The 22,980-nt window shown below is 34.2% G+C and overlaps 2 protein-coding genes and 1 long non-coding RNA gene across 7 annotated transcripts in view; 2 read left to right on the forward strand and 1 right to left on the reverse strand.

Moving 5' to 3' along the window:
* LOC138697602 (endoplasmic reticulum aminopeptidase 1-like) overlaps nt 1-14,635 on the forward strand; it is a 248,723-nt gene extending 234,088 nt beyond the window's left edge. For all 5 annotated transcript variants that reach the window (XM_069822984.1, XM_069822983.1, XM_069822987.1 and 2 more), the window contains 5 exons: nt 1,185-1,327; nt 4,396-4,525; nt 4,909-5,131; nt 5,278-5,489; nt 6,222-14,635. In XM_069822984.1, coding sequence (XP_069679085.1) covers nt 1,185-1,327; nt 4,396-4,525; nt 4,909-5,131; nt 5,278-5,424 — 643 coding nt within the window. In that variant the 3' untranslated portion in view covers nt 5,425-5,489; nt 6,222-14,635. The remainder of the gene's footprint in view (nt 1-1,184; nt 1,328-4,395; nt 4,526-4,908; nt 5,132-5,277; nt 5,490-6,221) is intronic.
* On the reverse strand, nt 14,124-22,709 carry LOC138697605 (uncharacterized). The gene is made up of 2 exons (XR_011331586.1): nt 22,575-22,709; nt 14,124-19,551 (listed from the first exon to the last, which is right to left on the reverse strand). It is a non-coding gene; the product is annotated as an uncharacterized lncRNA (long non-coding RNA).
* cnc (NFE2 like bZIP transcription factor cap-n-collar) overlaps nt 22,395-22,980 on the forward strand; it is a 406,452-nt gene continuing 405,866 nt past the window's right edge. The window contains exons 1-2 of the mRNA XM_069822992.1: nt 22,395-22,425; nt 22,637-22,735. Of these exons, the coding sequence (XP_069679093.1) occupies nt 22,652-22,735 (84 nt within the window). The 5' untranslated portion in view covers nt 22,395-22,425; nt 22,637-22,651. The remainder of the gene's footprint in view (nt 22,426-22,636; nt 22,736-22,980) is intronic.

A 22,980-nucleotide genomic window follows, 5' to 3' on the forward strand; every position in this document is an offset into this window, starting at 1 on the left:
CATGTACACAAATACTACATACTTAGATATTGTTACAAGTATGTAAGTGCCGTAAGACGAAAATACTTACACAGATTATCAAGTTTAATTAAGAACAAATGTTATAAATGTGTAGCACATTGCTTTGTTTTTAACATTAAATTATCATATATATTGAAAACTGTTTCATAATTTAATTAATGACTTATCTGAATAACTTGGCATGAATTTTGAATTATGTAGATTAGAGGTGGCATACACCAATTTGAAGTATTGACGAGCCAATTCAAAATTCAAAGTTTGAGATAATTGCATTTTAAAGTTTCATCAATCAATCTTCTTAATGTATCCAGCTGTTTTCTGACAACATAAAGTCTACTATAATCTACTGTAATCTATTCAGTTGTTGTTTTTCATGGGAAATGAGGGGTATTTTGATCGGTGTTCATTATAGATGCCTGTTGCTAGTAGCCAGAGTTGGGTTATAGTCAATATATACTGCAGGGTTGTGTCTTCTGCAACTGGTACTGATGATTTTAATTTACTTCTTTTGTGGTTTATGGATGGATAGTATAGAAGAATGTGTTCCAGATCTTCATCATGATTATTGCACCACAGACAAGTAGGATTATCAGAAATGTGAAATCGGTGTAGGTACAATTGTGTGACAATGTGACCTGTTCTAGGTCTTGTTAAAAATGTTTGAACATGTCTGGGCAAGTTTTTGTACATTTCCATCATTTGGTTTCTTTTGTACAGATTGTAAAATTTGCCTTTGTTTAAAGTTGCATGTTGCTGTGAAATATCAAGGATCATTGAAATCACTCCAAATTCTATTAATGATGTTTCTTATATACTTTAAGTTCCAACTAGAATGATGTAAATTGTATTTTTCAATGCAATATGAAACTTTAAAATGCAGTTGTCTCAAAATTTTATATTTTGAGTTGTTTCCCTTTTGAACTGGACCATAGAGTTATTTACATTTAATAGATTTCTTTTGCAATCGTAAAAATATATTTCATTAATGTAGGGACCTTCATTAACAGGGCAGTAGATTATTCAACCAGATAGCTCTTTTATTTTCTAACATCACAAATTATAGCATGAAAATAACTTCGATCTCTACTTACGTCTCAGCATTAATGATCTTTCGACAGGATACAAATATAGAATTTAATTTTTATTCTTCTCCTATTTTCAAGACTTATGAGGTCTGATATCTTAGCATCTGCAGTCTTGTGCGATGTCCAGGCTACAGTGAAACCAGCACAAAAGAAGTTTCGAGATTGGATGGACAATGGAGCTCGTATACCACCCAACCTCCGAGAAGTGGTGTACATTGCAGGTAATTTGTAGTAATATCATGTGTTAATACATTGTTAAAAATTAGCTGTTTTGTTGAAATCACTAGTAATGAAATGTTCCTTTTATACATCTGATTAAACAACTTTTAACACTGTGTCACTTCGGAATATATATGATAACTTTCTTGTGTTAAATTTTAACGTACCTTGTTAACATGTTTCGACCTATTTTCGGCCATCTTCGGAACTGGTCGTTGTTGGTCTTGGCGCCTCTTGTTTCCTGTGTGGGTGCGTTCGTAGTGTAGAGTCAAAGAGTGTATGTGTTTTGAAATTGAGTTGTGTGTTGAGAATATCGTTGGGGTGTGTTTTCGTGTGTCTGTATATTTCATATTGTTCTAGTGTGTTGAGTTTCTGGCTTTTTGGTTGGATGTGCAGTATTTCCATGTCTGTGTTGATGTCTCTGTAGGTGTGGTTGGCATTTGTGATGTGTTCTGCATATGTGGAGGTGTTTTGTAATACACATCCAACCAAAAAGCCAGAAACTCAACACACTAGAACAATATGAAATATACAGACACACGAAAACAAACCCCAACGATATTCTCAACACACAACTCAATTTCAAAACACATACACTCTTTGACTGTACACTATGAACGCACCCATACAGGAAATAAGAGGCGCCAAGACCAACAACGACCAGTTCCGAAGATGACCCAAAATAGGTCGAAACATGTTAACAAGATACTCCATTTTTGAATCTTGTGTACACCACTTTTAACACTTGAATATAATTAATTGAGGAACTAGTGGACTTACTCGTGTTAAATATGTAATATTCGTCTGGCTTACAGCTGTTTCAGTGCATCACGCACCATCATCAGAGCCTACTAGATCGCGGTGTCATCTCGAACTTCTCTGCCTGTTAGGAGGATGTGTTTTATTGTTGGGATGTGTTGGATTGTGGAGTCGAATAGTGTGTGTGTACTGAAATTTATCTGTGTGTTGGGGATTTGATCAGGGTGTGTTTTAGTGTGTTTGTATATTTCGTATTGTTCTAGTGTGTTGAGTTTTTGGTTCTTGGGTTGTGTGTGTAGGATTTCCATGTCCGCATTTATGTTATTGTATGTATGGTTAGCATTGGTTATGTGATCGGCGTATGTAGATGTATTGTGTCCTCTGGTTATTGCTTTAATGTGTTCTTTGTAGCGTGTTTGGAATGATCTGCCTGTCTGTCCTATGTAGAACTTGTCGCAACTATTACATGTGAGTGAGTTTGTATACACCTGTGTCACAAATCGACAACAAACATACCTTCAAAATATACAGAAAACCAACCACCACCACCACACACATACACAACACATCTAACCACCCCATACAACACAAACATGCTGCATTCAGGACAATGGTACACAGATTACTCAACATACCCATGAACCAACAACACTACCATGAAGAAGTGAACACAATCAAATTCATAGCACAAGAAAACGGATACAATCCAAACATAATAGATAACATCATAAGGAAGACAAAACAAAAACTTAACAAACACAAAAATACACAAAACACAACACAAACACAAGAACGCAAGAAATACATCACACTAACATATGAAAACAAAAACACACATAAGATCGCATCTTCATTCAGAAAACAGAAATACAACATAACATACAGAACAGAAAACACACTACAAAGACATCTCAACACACAAAAAACACAAACAAATAAATACGACCACACAGGTGTATACAAACTCACATGTAATAGTTGCGATAAATTCTACATAGGACAGACAGGCAGATCATTCCAAACACGCTACAAAGAACACATTAAAGCAATAACCAGAGGACACAATACATCTACATACGCCGATCACATAACCAATGCTAACTATACATACAATAACATAAATGCAGACATGGAAATTCTACACACACAACCCAAGAACCAAAAACTCAACACACTAGAACAATACGAAATATACAAACACACTAAAACACACCCTGATCAAATCCTCAACACACAGATAAATTTCAGTACACACACACTATTCGACTCCACAATCCAACACATTCCAACAATAAAACACACCCTCCTAACAGGCAGAGAAGTTCGCGATCTAGTAGGCTCTGATGATGGTGCGTGATGCACTGAAACAGCTGTAAGCCGGACGAATATTACATATTTAACACGAGTAAGTCCACTAGTTCATCAATTAATAACAAGATACGTTAAAATTTAACACAAGAAAGTTCTTATCATACATATTACGAAGTGTTTTTTTTAAATAGTATATTCTGAATTTAGTCCCCCCCCCCCCATCCAGATATTATTAAAACTATTTAACAGAACGTAATATTGCTCTGCTGTAAACATTTCCTTTGTAATAGTATTTTACCTTCAGAATCACTGTCATAACAAAGCAACAAAAAAGTATTACCAGTATTTACTTATGAAATAAGGCAGTACTGGTATTCACTTTAGTAATGTACAGTTACTCTAAAACAGATTGGACTGCTGGAATACTCATAGTCCCAGATAAAAGACAGTTGTGTATGACCAGAGACTTTGAGCACAGATACACAAGATAGCCCGTAAGTGAGGTATTTAAATGTCATTCTGTTTGATTTGTTGTTGGAACTTGTTTCGAAACTCGCTTAAAAACTGTAATAAAAATGTTAATTTGTTGTAAATAGTAGATAAATATTATATAAATTTATTCTTATTAAATACGAATCTAATTTTCTTTCGTTAGTTTCAAAACATACATGTAGCAACGAGGTAGATACGTAGCTATGTAAAAGAAGCTATTTAATTTTTATTTTGTTTATAACAAAAGAAATGAACCGACCAGAGATGATTTATTTTAGTTTTATTTTTATTCCCTTCCCAACTGTAAATGAAAAGTAGAACATTTTTAATTTACGGGTTTATTTTAACAATGTCTTTTAACAAATAATAGTTATAGGCCTAATTTATATCTTATAATGTCATTGTAACTGGATCAAATCACAAATCATGAACGGTCATGATGGAACTCAATAATTGAAAACACTTCCACTGACGCTCTTCAATTGTTAATCTGTTTTAATTATTCTAGGTATTAAATATGGAGATGTAAAAGATTGGCAGTATTGCTGGTCCAAGTATAACAGTACAGGAATACCAAGTGAAAGAAAATTATTCCTTAAAGCCTTAGGAGTAGCATCAGACCCATGGATTTTACAAAGGTGAGTTAAAAAAAAAAAGATCTACCGTACTTCTATTTTCTCATTTGCTTCCGTAAAAGAAGTTATGGAAATAAATGTGGCAGCTAAACATGGGACTGCACTGATGTAGCTCTGGCACTAGCAAGCTGTACTCCTAAACCAAGGCTATGATCAGACATGGGTATGAATCCTACTGGGCTAATTATCTGGTTGGGTTCCCCCCCCTCCTCCCACCGAGGTTTTTCTGAATTGTAAGGCAAATATCACGTAAATCCATGGCGAATCCTCAGACCCACCTCGCCCAATACCATCTTGCTGTCACCCATTCCACTGATAATACATAACATTAAACTTAATCAGAGGCATTAAATAAAAGATTTGTACAGTATAATGATTTTTAACAGGTATCTCCTAACTACGTTGGATCGGAACATGGTCAAGCCTCAAGATGTAAAAGTTGTTCTGGGTGGAGTTGCAGTTAATCCAGAAGGCCAGTTACTGGCTTGGAGACATCTCAAGGCTCATTGGCACTATTTGCAGTCGATGTTTGGAAACTCTACATATACAATGGGCACTTTTATATCAGCAGTAACATCTCATTTCACCACGGAATACGACTATCAAGAGGCAAGGGAAAAATATCCATAATAATAGTTTCAATTTTTTAAACCTGTTGCTCTTAGTACAAAAAAAATATATTTAAGCATACTGAATTCAAGTTATCGTAGCTGAACTGAAAGACTGAAAATAAGGCACCTCTGCTTCTCTCTCAGGTTTCCCAGTTCTTCCGACCGATGAACGTTGGATCAGGAAACAGATCGCTGAAGCAGAGCTTGGAAACTATTCGTCTTAACATTCATTGGGTACAAGAGAATCAAGATGTAATCAACAGCTGGCTAAATGACTATCTAGGGAGATAATACGTCTTTGTTTGTGGAGCAGTATGAGAAGAAATGAACCTTAGATACTTAAATATCTAAGTCAGGTGAGATTGGTCGAGAAGTTAGCAGTTTCAAATGTATCGATTTGCGCCTTCAGCTTAAGTATCAGTTTGCAAAGGAGAGTTCATATTAAAAGTCATGCAACAAACTTAAAGCAGGTAATAATTGAAGCGTCGGCTGGAACAATGTTATAAGTTACATTTGGTAAAATTTACAGGAGCTGCAAAAATGTGTACATGTACAACGTTGTTCTTATAGGGTAGCAAACTTTTGAGTGGACAAATTTCACGTACTGCATTGATGGACAGTTGCAAGCCAAGGAGTATAGCAAGGTAACATGACATACAACATTATTACACGGAAACACGCCGAATGGAAATTTTGTAACTTACAACATTGTTCCAGCCGACGCTTCAATTAATAAAAGAAAATGTATATGATAAAACATGACTAAGCCACTTTTCATGAAGAACATGTTTCTATTAAACCATTTAGAGCTACATGTAAATTTGTTCTCCATATGTTAAGAATTCGTCATATTATACAGATACATGGTGAATCATAAGTAATGTCAATAATTTCAAGGGGTTATTCTTTGAAATACTTCAAACAAAAAATTGTAATACAGTTTTGCTCGTTTTTGCTTTCTTTTCAAGATAAAAATCGTTTTATATGAAATATTTCATAGTGTGTTTTGGAAGTCATTGATTTAATTCCTAAAATGCTTAGTCAATTTAAAAGACCTTATTATATTTTATCTGCTTTTCCTACAACAGGAGATCATAGCTGCACAAATAATGGCAATGGAGATCATCGACAAACAGCAGGAAAGACCAGTATCTGCAAGATCACACCTTTCTGTAGAGAAAGCAAACTCAGTCAATTATATAAATGCAAGATACAGAAGATTGTAGGAAATGTCAGGAACGTGTGTTCATATGATGCTGCAGAGTCTCTTACATTTCTGTCTCTTCAATCGGTTCAATTCGTTGGAGTCATTACAGATAACTTAGTTTTGATAACAGTACCTTTACAATATATCGGCAAAGGCTGATTTCCATGGGATGAGCAAATCTTTGTAAAAATAATACCCTACTATAAATTTAATACAAACTTGAACAATAAACATAGGCATTCCCTCTGAAAGGTGAATAGTGAGACGAAAAATGTCAGACTCCACCTTAAACACACAAAAACAGACTTTATACAAGATGGGGCAATTTTGGTTTACCATTTTAAGACTTGTAATGCTTTTTTCTAGTATTCATGAACTTCATTCAAAGCATTGATGCATAAGAGACACATATTGTTATTTATCATGACATCAATAAAACAATCACTTTTTGAAAATTACCCCTTTCGATGCAGTCACGCAACTGTGAAACAACCTTTTCCATGATTCGTATACATATGGCTGCTGGTATGGCATGGATATCATTCCTAATCCTTTGCTTCAATGTATCCAAATCATCTGGTCGTGTGGCAAAGACTTTGTGTTTCAAATATCCCCAAAGGAAAAAGTCAAAAACTGAAATATCTGGGATCGAGGAGGCCACGGAATGTCTTCAAAGCATAAAATTAACCTGTCTTCAAAGACTGTTCTTAGAGTTTCCATAAAGTGGCATGCAGTGTGCACTGTAGCTCCATCTTGCTGAAAGTAGACAGATGCTACATCAACATTGAGATTTTGCAGCTATGGAAACACGAACTCATTCAACATGGCAGCATAACTGTCCAGTGGCGTAACTTACACCCCCGACCCCACGTTGCAGGGGCGCCCGAAAACGTTCAGTGGTTACTGACGCATATTTGGAATTGAGTTCGAATTTATGATACATGGGATGAAAACTATAAAAACACGAAAATTAAAGGAGAAATCTGTAGACAAATATCAGATGTTCTGAAAATAAGTAGCCTATATTTTACTTTGATGAGCTTTAAATATTATTAATTATAATATTTGTAGAATCTTCTATCATATCACAAATGGCAAAAAATTGAGGTCTATTCAACCTGAAATAACGCCTAAACGTATCATCATCCAAATCGAAATTCGTGACAGAAACTCGACCTTATCTTCGTCAGATACAATGTGATTTCCAGATATTTCTGGCTTTAATTTTAGGTCTACTTTTTCTTTTCATTAACAAAATATGTTCATTAACAAAATGTTCATATAACTCCATTTCCTCTTCATCTGAAGATTCAGATTCAACATAGTATTCGTACATAATTTGTAAAGTACGACAATATACTTACAGGTTATATATTTAAGTATGATAATAAACGTAAATATATAACCTGTAATATTTCCTCCTCCAAGTGATTACAATAATGAGAAAATTACTCTCTGCATGAAGACAGTGCATAGATAATCATAGCGAGGTGTGATCTGTGATAGCGAGAACTCGCTAAGTGTGTGAAGGAAGGCTCTTCGCCTCTTTCTAGCTAGCTAGATCTCTTCAAGTGTGTAACAGGCCTTATGTACCCAGTTGTTTGTAATGTGCCGGTCTGGAACATGCCCATGCCTTCCAATGTTAAAATGTCGTCTAAATATTTGCTGCGTCGTACTGCAGAATCACTATTTTTTTTTTAAGTCTCTACAGCAAAAGCACAATGTGCAACTGACCAGCCTCCATTTTGTTTACTAAATGGCATTGTTTGTGGATGTTGCCTTGCAACCAAACATTGTAATAATTTCATGGCCATCTAAGTTATGGATTGATGAAAATGGTAAATGAACATTGCCCCACCTTGTACAATTATTATATGAAGACATAGTTTAAAACTGTGAAATAAACAGTAATTTCATAAGAATTTAGCAGACATGACCTTGTGGTCAGATTAAAAAAAAACAACGCATAGGTACATGTAAAGTACCTAAGTGAAAGAGTAGTAATTAAATTTGAAGCATTTGGTCCCATGGAAAGCATCCTTGCATTTCCGTTATGTTAGTAAAACATGTCACAACAGTATTACTTATTTGCAAATGGGGGAAATTATCAGCCATACTGTCAGCTTTTAGCTGTAAAACCTAACATATTTTTCAGAAAGACTTGTAAGTAAAATTATTATGTCTTGCATTTTGCCACAATTCATACTAATTTAGAAAGCTTACAAATAGGCTAATTATTATCCAAGGATTCAAATACTTAAGAATAAGAAGAGAAGTGTAGAAAAGAAAATACTCATATTGTTAAACATCTTACTTATGGTTTTCGTATCAGAGCTAATTCCTAGTAAGAAATCGAAATATTTAGCTGCAATTAAATTAATCTACTTAAATTTAAGTAAAACCTTCAGTTTGTTGTATTCTTGGGATTCTAAAGAAAGCTATAGCACCACGGTGGCAATAAGCTCATACATACATTAAAACATCCAGCAGAACGAAATTGACTACTAACAAGAATCCTGCAAAAAAAAAAAACGGGTGTCCCTCTTAAAGATAGAAAAACTGTCATCTTGTTGATGGTATATGCAGCGAATAGGGATTATAAAGAATGGACACTTCGCGTCGGTACCTTTGATGTAGCCGGACTGATTTCAGTGACCTTCAAGCCAGCTAAAGCGTGAGATTCTGCTTTCTCCCTAGAGTTGGCGCTGACATCACACCAGCTAGCAGTCGACACAGCGGAAATATAACACATATAATTAATACATCTAGGTACATTATGTACTCAAATAAAATAAATTGGATCCATAAAATAATAAATCCGTCATTAACTGCAATGTCTAGACTCTAGAGTTCCTTTATAATGAGAGTTGAGACGTTGACCCCAACAACAATTAAAATATGTAATGATTTGATAGCACTGAAAATGGAAAAACAAAACTCTTACGAGAAGTAAAACCATATACCTATATTATATATAAATATTAAATGAATTCGATACTTAATTTTATAATGTATTATATTATTTTATAATATAATTTATGATATCTGAAATATAAAATATTATTATTACAACTAGTTTGTTACTGAGAAATAAGGAAAAGCTGTTAACTTGAATTTATTTGAAGCAAAGCATTACTGCTTTATGGAATAAGGTCGGCGATGTTTGGATCCTGTGTCTCAACTCTATTCTCAATTATTATCTTAGCGTATGCTCGATTACACTAACCTCTAGCGCTTGAAAGTGGAACTATACGCCGGCGCACAGAGAAACAAAACACAGGAAAATTCGCTCAGTGTCCATTCTTTATAATCCCTATTCTCTGGTATATACTTCAAAATGCAACAATTCATTTGCGTCACGAAACTTTAAAAGAAATAAATTTGGATCTTAGGACTTTCCATATACAGCTGCACAGTGGCGAATCAAATGTATTTTCTTGCTTTAGTGTGCTATGTGGATACTTGCACTAGTAACTCAAGCAGAATCTTTTAAAGTAGGAATTGAACTTCATTAGCCTCTACAAAGATAGCTTCCCCCTGTCCCTACTCCTGAGAAACAACCTGCATAAATCAATACTCATAATAGCTAATTACTTAGAAGGAAAAACTTGAGTTACCGTAAGATACTCAGTGACGATTAAAAATCTGTAATTAGGTGCCATAATACTCAAGTCTTTTTATAAATGTGTACTCGCCGTAAGTAATATCTGATATTGCCTTTGTCTATAGACCTTCATGGCATGTCTTAATTTTTGTAATTCAGCAAGAAACAAAGTTTCACAAACTGAAAATATATTTTAAATATTTTATTGAAAGTACAATGAACATTAGACTATGATTCTATTAGAAGTAATTATACAACTTCATATCAGTCTAAATAATAATCAACACTACTGGTATAATCTTGGTTTCCTTAGAGGAGGGTGTAAACACGTCACAATTCTTTTTATTTTCCATATACTGTACATGTCGAACAAAGCTCTAAGGTGGAATAACAGATTTTATAATATACTGCTATTAGTATAGTTATGCACTGATATTGACTTTTCAATGTCTGGTAATCTTTAATACATAGAGTAAATATTTATATTATATATTACAGAAAAAACACTTTCGATATATGACATCGTTTGATATATATTATCTATTTTAAATGAGATATATTTTGTGTTATATAACTGTGAAGTGATAAAGAATGTATGAATGTTTTTATTGTTGTGTATGGGGTTATTTATTATTTTGTTACATTTTTATTTTATTTTGTTACTGTAGATATTTCTTTTCCCGTTTTAGTGACTTTGAAGTGATGTTTACAAATATTCCAACAGAGCTTAGATCAACTGCAGATTATAGATACTATATAGAAAGGAATAGGTTGGATCTTAAAAGATATTTGTCAGCCTTACAGTCCAGAAAGCAAGACATAAACATTACTCTTCGATAGTTCAAGCAGAAACCAGGTTCCAATACTACTTTTATATGAAAAAAATTATAAAATATGTAAAAAAAAAAAAAAGTGAGAGAAAAAAAAAGAGGCAGCAGAATTTTTGAGGAGTTAATTTTTATATATATACAGTACGAATAATCTCGTTTTAATGTTAATACTAGAGAACTGTGTTAAATATGTTGATTGTTGTCTTGTGTTGAAAGTATTGTAGTTTCAATGCAATCAGGGATTAAAGTGTCAAAGAATAAGAGAGATGTGACAGATTGTAAAGCTGGAAAAAATATATCTTCGAATTTGTTGTTGTTGTTGTTTTCTAATGCCAGGCGTTTGACAATAAAGTCATTTGACCTCTTGCACTCCAATATTTTTCAAAGATATTATCATGGCTAGCCACTGAAGCACAGATTTTGAGGTGTTCCGAATCCATTTCTTGGTTTGAGTGTTAAATGGCAAGTTGTAGCCGATTTAAGTGAACACCATATTTTAACATTTTGGTGGCTACTTCATTCACACACAACCCCCAGAATGTCTGGAGGACCACACCTGCTGTTGGTCGACGGGTCCATTGGACCTAGCTGAGAGATCTTGTTGATCACCAGCTTTCCCTCCTTAAGCCACTGGAGGACGATTTTAGTGCCATAGCAGGTCAGCACTAGGAACAGAAAAGTAGAAAGAGGAGGAAGGAAAGGGAAATGAACTTCTAGGCCTCGAATGCTCTAATGCCGTCAGGGTCGAAGAAAGTAAGAGTTCAGTCAGAGAACTGGATAGGAAAGGGTAAAGAGAGAATTAGGTATTGAATAGAGGAAAATTATACCAAATTCAGTCATTAACTCATCAAGCTGACCAGTGCTAATTGATGAGTAGCCCCTCCCTTTAGTTCAGCTTATATCTTCGAATTTAATTAGCTAAATAATATAGCAGGCAAAGAAATCACACTCCAATGGATTCCTTCTCATGTTGATATCAAAGGAAATGAGACAGCTGATCTTCTGGCGAAGAAAGGCACAAAAATAGTTGACTCTCCACAGGAAGCAACTCTATCTTTTTGGTCAGCAAAATCAATAATCATTTTCACTTTTAGAAAGGAAAGGTCAAACCAACTGAAAGAAATTAGCCAAGGGAAGATGTGGCCGAAATTGGCAACGGAAAAAAACATAATTCTGGAAACTTTCCGAAGTGAAGTTGTAGCAGCATTCCGCCTAACTATAGGACATGACTGCTTAGCAGAACACCTCCATCGCTTCAACATTCTGGATTCACCGAACTGTATGCTGTGCAGGAGAAATGCCATCATGAACTGCAACCATCTTAGAAAATGTACTGCACTTCACAAATTCTGGAACGGGACGAATGGACAAATATATTGGGAGGCTGGAAGACTGATGGCTGAGTTCCAATAGTCTGGAGCATTAGATTAATAATTAATATTAACTACAGTTGACAGGTACCGTGAATTGTACTGGATGTTCCTTATTTAAGACCACCAAATCAAGATTTTGTTTAAAAATAATATAATCATGAAACCCAGTTTAAGAGGAATTTGTACTGATGTTCATCAAAAAATAGTCTGAATTTATGATATAAACTTTACCAAGTAGAATGTGATTAATTTGAAAGTAAAACCATGTATGTTTCAATTAAAATCAATTTGTGAAGTCTGGACTTTCTTGTTTTGCTTTCCTTTCAAGATCAAACCCATAAAAAAGTGTTGTGCCATTCAAACTCTCTGTGGATGAGACCAATAATGGTGAACGCTACACATAAGTGTAAATACTTCACATTGTGCTTGAAAAATTTGTGCCTTCATTTCATTCTACGTATGTTTTGCTTCAGGGTTAATTCAGCATTTTCAGTGTGTAATGGTGAAAAATGTCATAAGATGAAAAAGAAAATCTTGAACTAGGTTATTTACATACAGATTATTTTTAGTGTTGATGAATCTATCAAAATATTCATGATAGAGTCTACTTGGTTGGCGAGTTGGTATAGCGCTGGCCTTCTATGCCCAAGGTTGCGAGTTCGATCCCGGGCCAGGTCAATGGCATTTAAGTGTGCTTAAATGCGACAGGCTCATGTCAGTAGATTTACTGGCATGTAAAAACTCCTGTGGGACAAAATTCCGGCACATCCGGCGACGCTGATATAACCTCTGCAGTTGCGAGCGTCGTTAATTAAAACATAACATTAACATTCATGATAGTGTAATGTAGAGGATAAGAAATATTTGAAAGCCATTCGTCCCAAGATTCTTTCCCAGAATTTTTCTTGGGGAAGTTAAAAAAAATTGCAATAGCAACAACCTGAGATTCGAATCCTTTATTTTCAAATATGAAGTATTACTTTTATATCTGCAATTGTCGTTTCTTAATCACAATTACGAAATTCAAGATATTAGTTCTAATTATTAATGATTTGATTTAATTAAGGGTCGTATTCATAGACGATACTTTGGACCAAAGTTGACTTTGGAAAGTACAAAGTCTCCATTTTCCTATTCACAGTCGACATTTTGACGAAAATTAACTTCGATCGTGACTTTACTTCGAAGTCGCCGAAAATCTAGTCTTTGACTTTGACTTTCGTTCGCGGACATAAGAAAAATGGCTGATATTTGGGAAATTGTTACATTTTCCGAGAACATTATTAGACATGTACAAAACTCTGTTGAATTTTATAGAGATAATGAATTCAAATCAAGATACAGATTTGAAAAATGGACCGTATTAAATAATATCCACAATTCAACATGCACTGATGAATAATAGAATAATAAAAAGGATTACCTGTTCCGTTAATAATACTCTTATTTCACTTCGATATTGCTCTATGGGTATAAGGATTAATGGTTTACTATTGATTTTGTATTGTATTCTTTATACGTCTTCACCAGTTCTAGTAGCATGACGTGTCTTTCATAGTCTGTCATTGGTGGCATCTTCTTAATATCTTTCACGCCTTCACATTTATTTTACATTGAAATAATATTATATAATGCTGCAACAATCACTTAACATCTGCCGATGTTCAATTGTTTCACTGATTTGAGACTCAAAAGATGGCTTTTATTGCGACAATGCCTACTCTACTTCAGCTATTCATTAATTTAATACGTTTAGAAGAAAGACCATGATTGTGATTGCCAACATTCATAAAAGATCGTCAAATCTCGACTTACCCAAGTGAAAGTCAAATTCTCAGAAGTAGTGTCCATGAATAGGACTTTCAACAAAGTTAAACTTTACTGTGAAAGTCGACTTTGGGAAGTCTTCAGCCAAAGTCTCGTTTATGAATACGGCCCTTAATGCACATAAAGGGCCTATTCTCCTTTTATAAGACAAAAAAAAAAAAAAGTAAATTATGAAATACTGGTATTGGAAAAATTTGTATTTCTTATTTTTCCATTTGTCCAGCTTCTCAGTAGTCATGTCTCATGTTCTTAAAGTCTCCTATTCGTGATAAAGCGTTTTTTTTTACAGGAAATTACAGAAAATTATATTCTTTTACACTTTAAGGTCTGATTGTACCTCAGTGGCCTATTTTTGTACGTATAATATGTAAGATGATAATACATTATATAATTCTGTTACAGTAATTTGAGACACCAGAATTTTATCATTAGGATAAGCACATGGTGTTTCATTGTGTGTTTGCACCAAGGATGTAATAAGCTCATCGAACAAATTAATTTACCCCATCCTATTCGTTGTTGTCAAAACATTGGTTTGAATGTAGATAAAGGCCTTGCTTTACTATTACAATTCCTACTAAGTTTTCAAATAAAAATTATAATTTTGTTTTTATGTCACATTTTTATTTGAATCAATAACAGTTATTGTTTTAACAGAACATTTCCAAGAATTTGTGTTCAGTAATTACCCTTTCCACATACATTGAAGTAACAGCCTGTTTCCTAAGTTTCTGTATCCTAAATGATTATGAAGAAAAAGAACCATATCCATTTGTGAATGTGTAGATCTGATTGGACTGCCAAGGACAGACAACTGACCATAAATGCGTTTAAAACATATTACAAAGAACATATCACAGCCATAATCAAACCACACAATTCATCCTACGCAAAACATATCACAAACTCCAACCACAACTACAGCAGCATAGACACTGACACAAAAACACATTCAATCAAAAAACTAGAAACTCGATACACTAGAATAATACAAAATTTATAGACACACAAAAACACACCTACAACACATTCTCAATATTCAGTTGAATTTCAGAACACACACCCTTTTGGACACAATTATGAACACACACCACCATAACAGAGAACCAGAAGATAGTGCTGAAACTCACTATACCTGTTTTTTCTAAAGATGGGACATGACAGTAGTGCTACAATCGGAAAAACAACTGAATGTCACATAGCATGGGAAGCTTGTTGCTATGGTAACAACAGTTGAGTTGCCAAAGTTGTAGTCTCCACGTGTTGAGTGCTTAATACCTCTCTTAGCACCATTTGTTGTGCACACAATTTTAACATTAATATGTTTCATGTTTCATTCTCTGTCGATTTTAGTACTTTTTTTTTTTTTTTTGCATCAATTGCCAATGAATGTTTTAATATCAGCCATTTAACGAAAACTGCTAGCTCACATCAGTTGACTGCGTGATAGTCCATATTGGCAACATAACGCTGTAGTTTCAAGCTCGGCTGCTTAACTGTCATGTCCCATCTTTCAAAAAAACAGGTCTAGGATTCAGAAGGTGATGCAAATAACTTCGAAACTAATCAGATATGATAACACCATGATTTAAAATGTTAACACAGGGAAGTCGTTTTGTATTTAATTTAAACAACTTAATCGTTCGTCAATGATTATGTAAGTGTTAAAAGAGTGTATTCAAGAATGAAGATAAATGCGGGAATTATGAAGTTATTATTACATGAAACTCCTGTAATTGAGTGTGTACAATTTTCTTTCTTTTTTTTTTTTCTCCTTTAATTAGTTCCATATTTCTTTTTCTCTTTTCTTTCGTCCTTTTTTTTAACCTTTACCAGACAAATTTATAACATAATATACAAATGCAATGAAAAGTTAACAGATTAATCTCCTTAACAGCCTCTCTTTACATTAATTCTGTTACATATTTATAAGAATTATATTTGCCAGTCTCTTGCATGAATGAACTTCACCCTACTTTAAGCAGAGTTTTACAAAATTTAATATTTATACTTACAAGAATGTAGGTCTATACACAAAATTTGAATTCAGTTCAAATGGGTTAGTGTATTTAGACTGTTAAAAAAAAACTATCATAACTACTAATTACTTAAGTCAAATAGAAGAAAGTTAATAATATTGGCACAAAGATCATTCCACATGTCATCATTCATTTTGGTTCGAAATACCAAGCTATGTCATACATTTGTGGAATTACAATGTGGCTGTCATACAAAATAATTTAATGCAGAGTTACTAACTTTGCATGATGTCACATTGTTAAAAAATTAATTTATACGGAATTTAGGTTATAAAACTGTTGTTATTTTATATTCATTCTGTAATTAACTACTAAGGAAGCTCTGTTAACATTTCTTTCATGGCGTATTATCCAGTTATATTATATTATATTTTATGCATTGACATATATTACACAGTTCTTTAAATGAAGGTAAGTTAAAGTATTATGTTCCAAAAGTACCTACTGTAACTAATAAGAGCGGTAAAACTATTCTTCGGTGGAAAGTAATACGAAATATGCAAAGAAAACAGATGCTTTACATATATCAGTTTTAGTGTCTATAATTCATAGGTATGATAATATTTATTTTCAACCGTATTATATTGTGTTAGTGTTAAAATGTTTAATACATTTAATTTTTTTAATCCTTTTATGTTTATTGAATAATTGGTGGGCATTGCACTTTAGCCCAATAAGAAGAATTCAAGTCTATAAGAAGGAACTGCTATATGACAATACCGTATGCTACTCTTCTATGAATTAATCATTTCAACCTTTATTGTCATGTGTGCTTGAAAGGTTAATAAGAATAACACACATGAAAGTGCCACTACAGAAAGCATATCTAATTTGTAATTTAAATATCAATGAATTTAAGACAATGCTGACCCATGCTTGATACTAAAACAGCTACATTTACAAAATTATTTCTTTCATCAACTTTTATAAAACAGCATAAGAAATACATTATAGTAAATTACGAGATACAGTTTGTTAAAGAAAGAAGTTTTCAATTATGTCCATAATTCGTAATTCACTTATTTACTTACTGGCCTTTAAGGAACCCAGAGGTTCATTGCCGCCCTCACATAAGCACGCCATCGGTCCCTATCCTGAGCAAGATTAATCCAGTCTCTATCATATCCCACCTCCCTCAAATCCATTTTAATATTATCTTCCCATCTACGTCTCGGCCTCCCTAAAGGTCTTTTTCCCTCCGGCCTCCCAACTAACACTCTATATGCATTTCTGGATTCGCCCATACGTGCTTCATGCCCTGCCCATCTCAAACGTCTGGATTTAATGTTCCTAATTATGTCAGGTGAAGAATACAATGCGTGCAATTCTGTGTTGTGTAACTTTCTCCATTCTCCTGTAACTTCATCCCTCTTAGCCCCAAATATTTTCCTAAGAACCTTATTCTCAAACACCCTTAACCTATGTTCCTTGCTCAAAGTGAGAGTCCAAGTTTCACAACCATACAGAACAATCTGTAATATAACTGTTTTATAAATTCTAACTTTCAAATTTTTCGACAGCAGACTGGATGATAAAAGCTTCTCAACCGAATAATAACACGCATTTCCCATATTTATTCTGCGTTTAATTTCCTCCCAAGTATCATTTATACTGTGGTCGTGCCAGAGAATTAGTCCCATTCCGAGGCTTATTTGAAGGATTCGTAACAAGCTGTTTTTTACGGTGATGGGTTGTTAGCCCTTCGCCCAACCCCCAAGCTGGAGGACCACCCCTCATCATCTGTCCGTGACTGCTTATTCAATATATTCACAGCTACCCTCCATATCTGGAGGCTGTCCTCTCGATCCGCAACCTGAGGACGCGCCATGCCATGGAGTTCGTAATTTACACAAAGAGAAATTGCTTAATTCAACTAGATTTCTCATGTCTAAAACTAAAACAGTAGCAAGAGTAAGTTCCTAGCATCAGAGCCATACTTAAAACTCTGGATTTTTTACTTTTCTGTCGCGTATTTTAAGTCATGCTGTCAAAAAGAGAGGCCTCAGTCGTCATTAGTTCAATGTAAGATAGTAAGTAAAGAGTCCCTATGAAGCGTCCTGGAAGCAAGACTGCCCTAATTTCTTAAAAGAGTAAATGTAGTGAACACCATGCTTTTACTGGGAAAGGCTTTGAAATGGTAACTAATTTTTTTATCACGTCGAGCTGTATGCCCTTTACATAGTCTTCCTAACCCATCACTCACATAATTACCTGTATGTCACTGAAAACCTACATTATTTCCCCTGGACCTCTCGAGCCGACTACAAGATATCAGTAACATCTGAAATTGTTTTAGTGACTGTCACAATAATTCAGTGGAAATGTGTGTGGCTGTGAATTCAAGGATGGACGGTTCGAGTTCAGGTAAGAAATTAAATTAATAAGTTGTGTAGCCCATAATTTTACAGAATCATCACACAGACAGTGAAAAGAAGATAAGAGATGAGAGAGAATTGGAGAAAAGTGGAGTCGAGAAGACAGCTGCAAGTGACATCTACTAAACAAATTTTTCATCTTACTAGTTCTTTCATTTCCTCACAAATATAGTCCACACCTGTGGAGTAACAGCGCGTCTGACCGCGAAATCAGATGGCCTGGGTTCGAATCCTGATTGGGGAAAGTTACATGGTTGAGGTTTTTTCTGGGGTTTTCTTTCAACTCAATTTGAGCAAATGCTTGGTAACTTTCGGTGCTGGACCCCGGACCCATTTCACGGCATTATCACGATCTCATTCAGACCTAAATAACCTGAGATGTTGATACAGCGTCGTAAAATAACCTAATAATAATCCTCACAAATAGTTCCCCTCCTTGCTGAGTTCTCTCTTCCTACAACTACCTCCTTTCGATGCAGTGAGTTGGACAGGGTTTATAGTGGTTCACTTTCTCCAAACTTTTACCGTACCTTAATTATCTTACTGCTTTCATAGCGCCATTTTCTGAAAATAAGATCTAGTTTACGTACATTTCGTTGTTTACAGTGTATATATCACGTTTGAGAAGTAAGAGGTGGAGGGAGATGAATCATTATACTCCTTAGGGCTGAATATAATCCAAATTTTGTGGGGGAATTTAATAGTTCCACTGCAAGAAATACCTTCCTCCTCTCAGTCATCGGCACACAGGTATAAAATTCTTCTGTTTTCAGTAACAATTTTATCTCGCTACCAATAAGCATTTTTTCTTCTGAAACTGATAGATTAGATCTTTATTAACCGATAGAATTACAAGCATTCATGGAGTCGTCAGTACACAAGAAAAATGAAATAACATACAGTTTAATACAAATAAAATTAATTCTAAATAAGCTTTGCATGTAAAACTACAATCACTTTAAATATACACTGAAAGTGAAAGCAATATGGACTATACAAGATAATATATTATATTATTTATTACAGTGCAACTGATACTAAATGACGTACAAAAAGAAAAAAAATCTTAAATATATAGGTTGATCTCGATTTTCAATCTTCACTGTTCCATCCAGTCTCTTCTCTGTTTCATTTTCCCTGTCTTGTCTTCAACTCTGGGTCACCTGAAACATAAAACGATCAAGGGCAGTAGAAATGGGTCAAGCAACTTTGCTATATGCCAACAAAGATTAGATTGAATCTCTGTTCTCTAATTTGAAGACTGAACATACAAAAGGCTGTAAGTGCCAAAGAGACAAGTCGTAGAAAACAAAGCTTTCATGTGCAACTAATAATGCAATATAAGCGTTGCATATCTATGGGAGAAGCTAGGACCTAAATAAAATTATAATCGGATGATGATTTATTTTCCTAACTAATTCTCAACGATATTGACACTTACAACCTCTTCATGTCCAGCCTTCATTTATTCTATCATGTTTCCTGGCTCGGACATTGAGTCCCAGGACCCAAAAACCTTAAATGCATCTCTAAAAGGCTGCAAAATACCAATAAAACCAGCCTTATTAGGATCCTTACGAATATGAATCGAAAGTATTTCAACAAATGGCTTTATTAACTGAATCTTAAAAATAAATGAATCATCAGATGACTGTAGGCAGTTAACAGAGTTGGGGTCCCCCTTTTTGGTAATTTAGCAAAAAACAAATTTTACTTTTATTTGCTTAACGCATTATTATTATTATTATTATTATTATTATTATTATTATTATTATTATTATTATTATTATTATTATTCTTATTCATCATCATCATCCTTCATGCATTAGGAAATTGATTCCTGTAGCAGCTACTGAAATTGGTCCATCCATCTTTTGGCTGGTCTTCCAATATCTCATCTTCCCCGAGGTTTATATTTCCAAAACTTATATGGTATCCTGTCCTCCTGCATCCTTGAAATGTGAGACATCCATGTATTTCTATATTCTTCTATTTTGTTGTTTAATTCATATATCTCAAGTTCTTCTCTTATTTCTTCGTTTCTTTTATGTTCTATTTTCCTGTAACCTGCTACGCTTCTCAAAAATTTCATCTCATTTGTTTGTAATCTAGAGGCATCTCTCTTTTTCATAACCCATGTTTCGCTTCCATATAGTAAACTGGGCACTGACATCACCTTATAAAATTTTAACAATGTATCTTTTCTAGCTTTTGATTTCAGGGTTCTTCTTATTGTTCCATTTATGTAATTAAAATTTTCTATTTTTTCTTTTTGATCATAGTCTCCTTTATAAGATAAGGTAACACCCAAAAATTTAAATTTATTTACCTGTTCTATGATATTGTTTCCTATTACTATTTTAGATCTTACAGGAGATTTGCCACAAAATGCCATAGTTTTAGTCTTATGTACAGATATCTCCATATTATAGTTCTTATTTATTTTCCATAACTCATGTACTGCTCTCTGTAGGTTATTTTCATTATTTGCTATTACTACCTGATCGTCAGCGAATAGCATCGTCATTATGAAATTATCTTCATTAAAATTCTGTGTATAGTTCTTTATTTTAATTTTCCATTTTCTTAATATTTCGTCCATATATATATTGAATAGAATCGGCGACATACTGCAGCCTTGTCTCAAACCTAAGTTAACTTCCTCTACTCTTATCTGTGTATCACCAGCTATTTGTATTTTAGAATTATTATATATATATATATATATATATATTATTCTTATTATTATTCTTATTATTATTATTGATAATATTCCTCACTACAGAGGAATACGATGACATTACAGCCATGCTTCATTCTTTCCTTCCGTTTATTAATTCCCTCCATCAATCTCTATTTTGAGCATCATCATCATCATCATCATCATCATCTGTGACTCCAATGTTCCTCAGAGACTGCTGTATCCAGGAAGTCTGTGGTCGTCCTCTTCTTCTTTTCCTTCTTCTTCCCTCCAACTTCCATTCATACACCATCTGCATAAATGTTCATACCACTTTAATATATTTTTTTTTCAACTTTATAATCTCTAATTCAAATTTTCTCTAATCCCCCATCACAATATCATGGTTAAGACTTACTATCATGAAAATTGCACACGACAAAATTTTTACTCCATCCCCAGACAAATTACGTTGTTGCGTCACGTGATATACTCTATAAGGTCTTCCCTAAAAAAACATAGCTCCCTTCCCCCAAGCAAAAACTGAAATGACACCCCTGAATGTAGACTAATGTCAGGTTTGAAATAGCTTCAAGTAGTAGCTGGAAATTATATATAAAAAAAAAATTATAATTATTTTTAAATTTGGAAAAATAGAGGGCCACTAGGATGATGCGAATTGAATATTTTATCCGGGGGGGGGGAGCATTAAAATTGCAAGTGTCGATAAAAATACTGTCCATAATAATTTGCAATATCGGTAGCTTGGTATTGCTGTCACTCTCAACTTAAAATAAGAAAGGGCAATCGTCGTTACTACGTGTTGTTTTAATAATGTATAAAATATGGAAATATGAATACAGTAGAATAAATACTGTCACTGACTGGCAGGGGCAAATTAATACCTTTTCAGCAGGGGGCACCAGATTATCCAGGGGGGACGAACCCTGACCTTTTTCCTGTCAATTCGCATCCTTAGGGTCATCATAAGTTAACTATTCTGTCCCGAAACCATCGCCTTGACGGGCTATCAAGACGACAATGACTTCAAAGACTTCATTGCAGGAACATCTTTCTTTATTTTATACCTTAATACAATGAAATTCGAATTAAATTACCAGACTGCCTGCTCAGCGTTAAAAATTTAGTTTCACATGTATCTAATTCACAAATTGTACAAATGACAAGTTTTTACTTTTACACGAGTGGAGCACGTGTTCAACAATGCTATATCTGTTATCTGTGGCGGATGAATACACATGATACGATGTCGGTATCTATTCACTGTACACGATATGAATGACGTAATTATAACCTTGACTGGAAGCGAGAGAGAAGGTTGGCGAGAGAAGGCAATGTATGTTTTTTTACAAATTGTAGCAGAATTAAAAGGAATATTGTACTGACATTGTTGCACGTTACGTATAAGTGTCCGTGAAAAGTGGGTAGTATGGTATCTTTTAAGATCATATGTAAAATTGTGTTTCCTATATGAAAATAACTCACGGATATTATCATGAGGTTTGTACTCCTGTTTCCGTGTTGTATACTGTTCCATTTATTTGCAGAAGAACCCAGTCAAGATGATGGGGGTTGAGGACATGCCTCAAATGAAGAGTCTGTCACCTGGACTACCATTATCACCACCCAAGAATAAAGCTCAGCAGGTAAGTTCGGTTTCACTCTTTATGGAACTATTTTCTGTATCATGGCAACGCTGTCACTGCCATATGATCATCGATGTATTTGTGGCCGCACGATATTTTATTTTATGTTGTACTGTTATAGTATGAAGTACTGCACGATATAAAAATTATAAATACTACAACCAAAACACACTTTATTATGCTCTAGTTTCGTTACCATACCTCATTTACTCTAAATAAGATAAGATTTCGTCATACTCCCATAA

The sequence above is a fragment of the Periplaneta americana genome, chromosome 4 (assembly GCF_040183065.1).
Source record: "Periplaneta americana isolate PAMFEO1 chromosome 4, P.americana_PAMFEO1_priV1, whole genome shotgun sequence".
Classification (NCBI taxonomy): Eukaryota; Metazoa; Arthropoda; class Insecta; order Blattodea; family Blattidae; genus Periplaneta; species Periplaneta americana.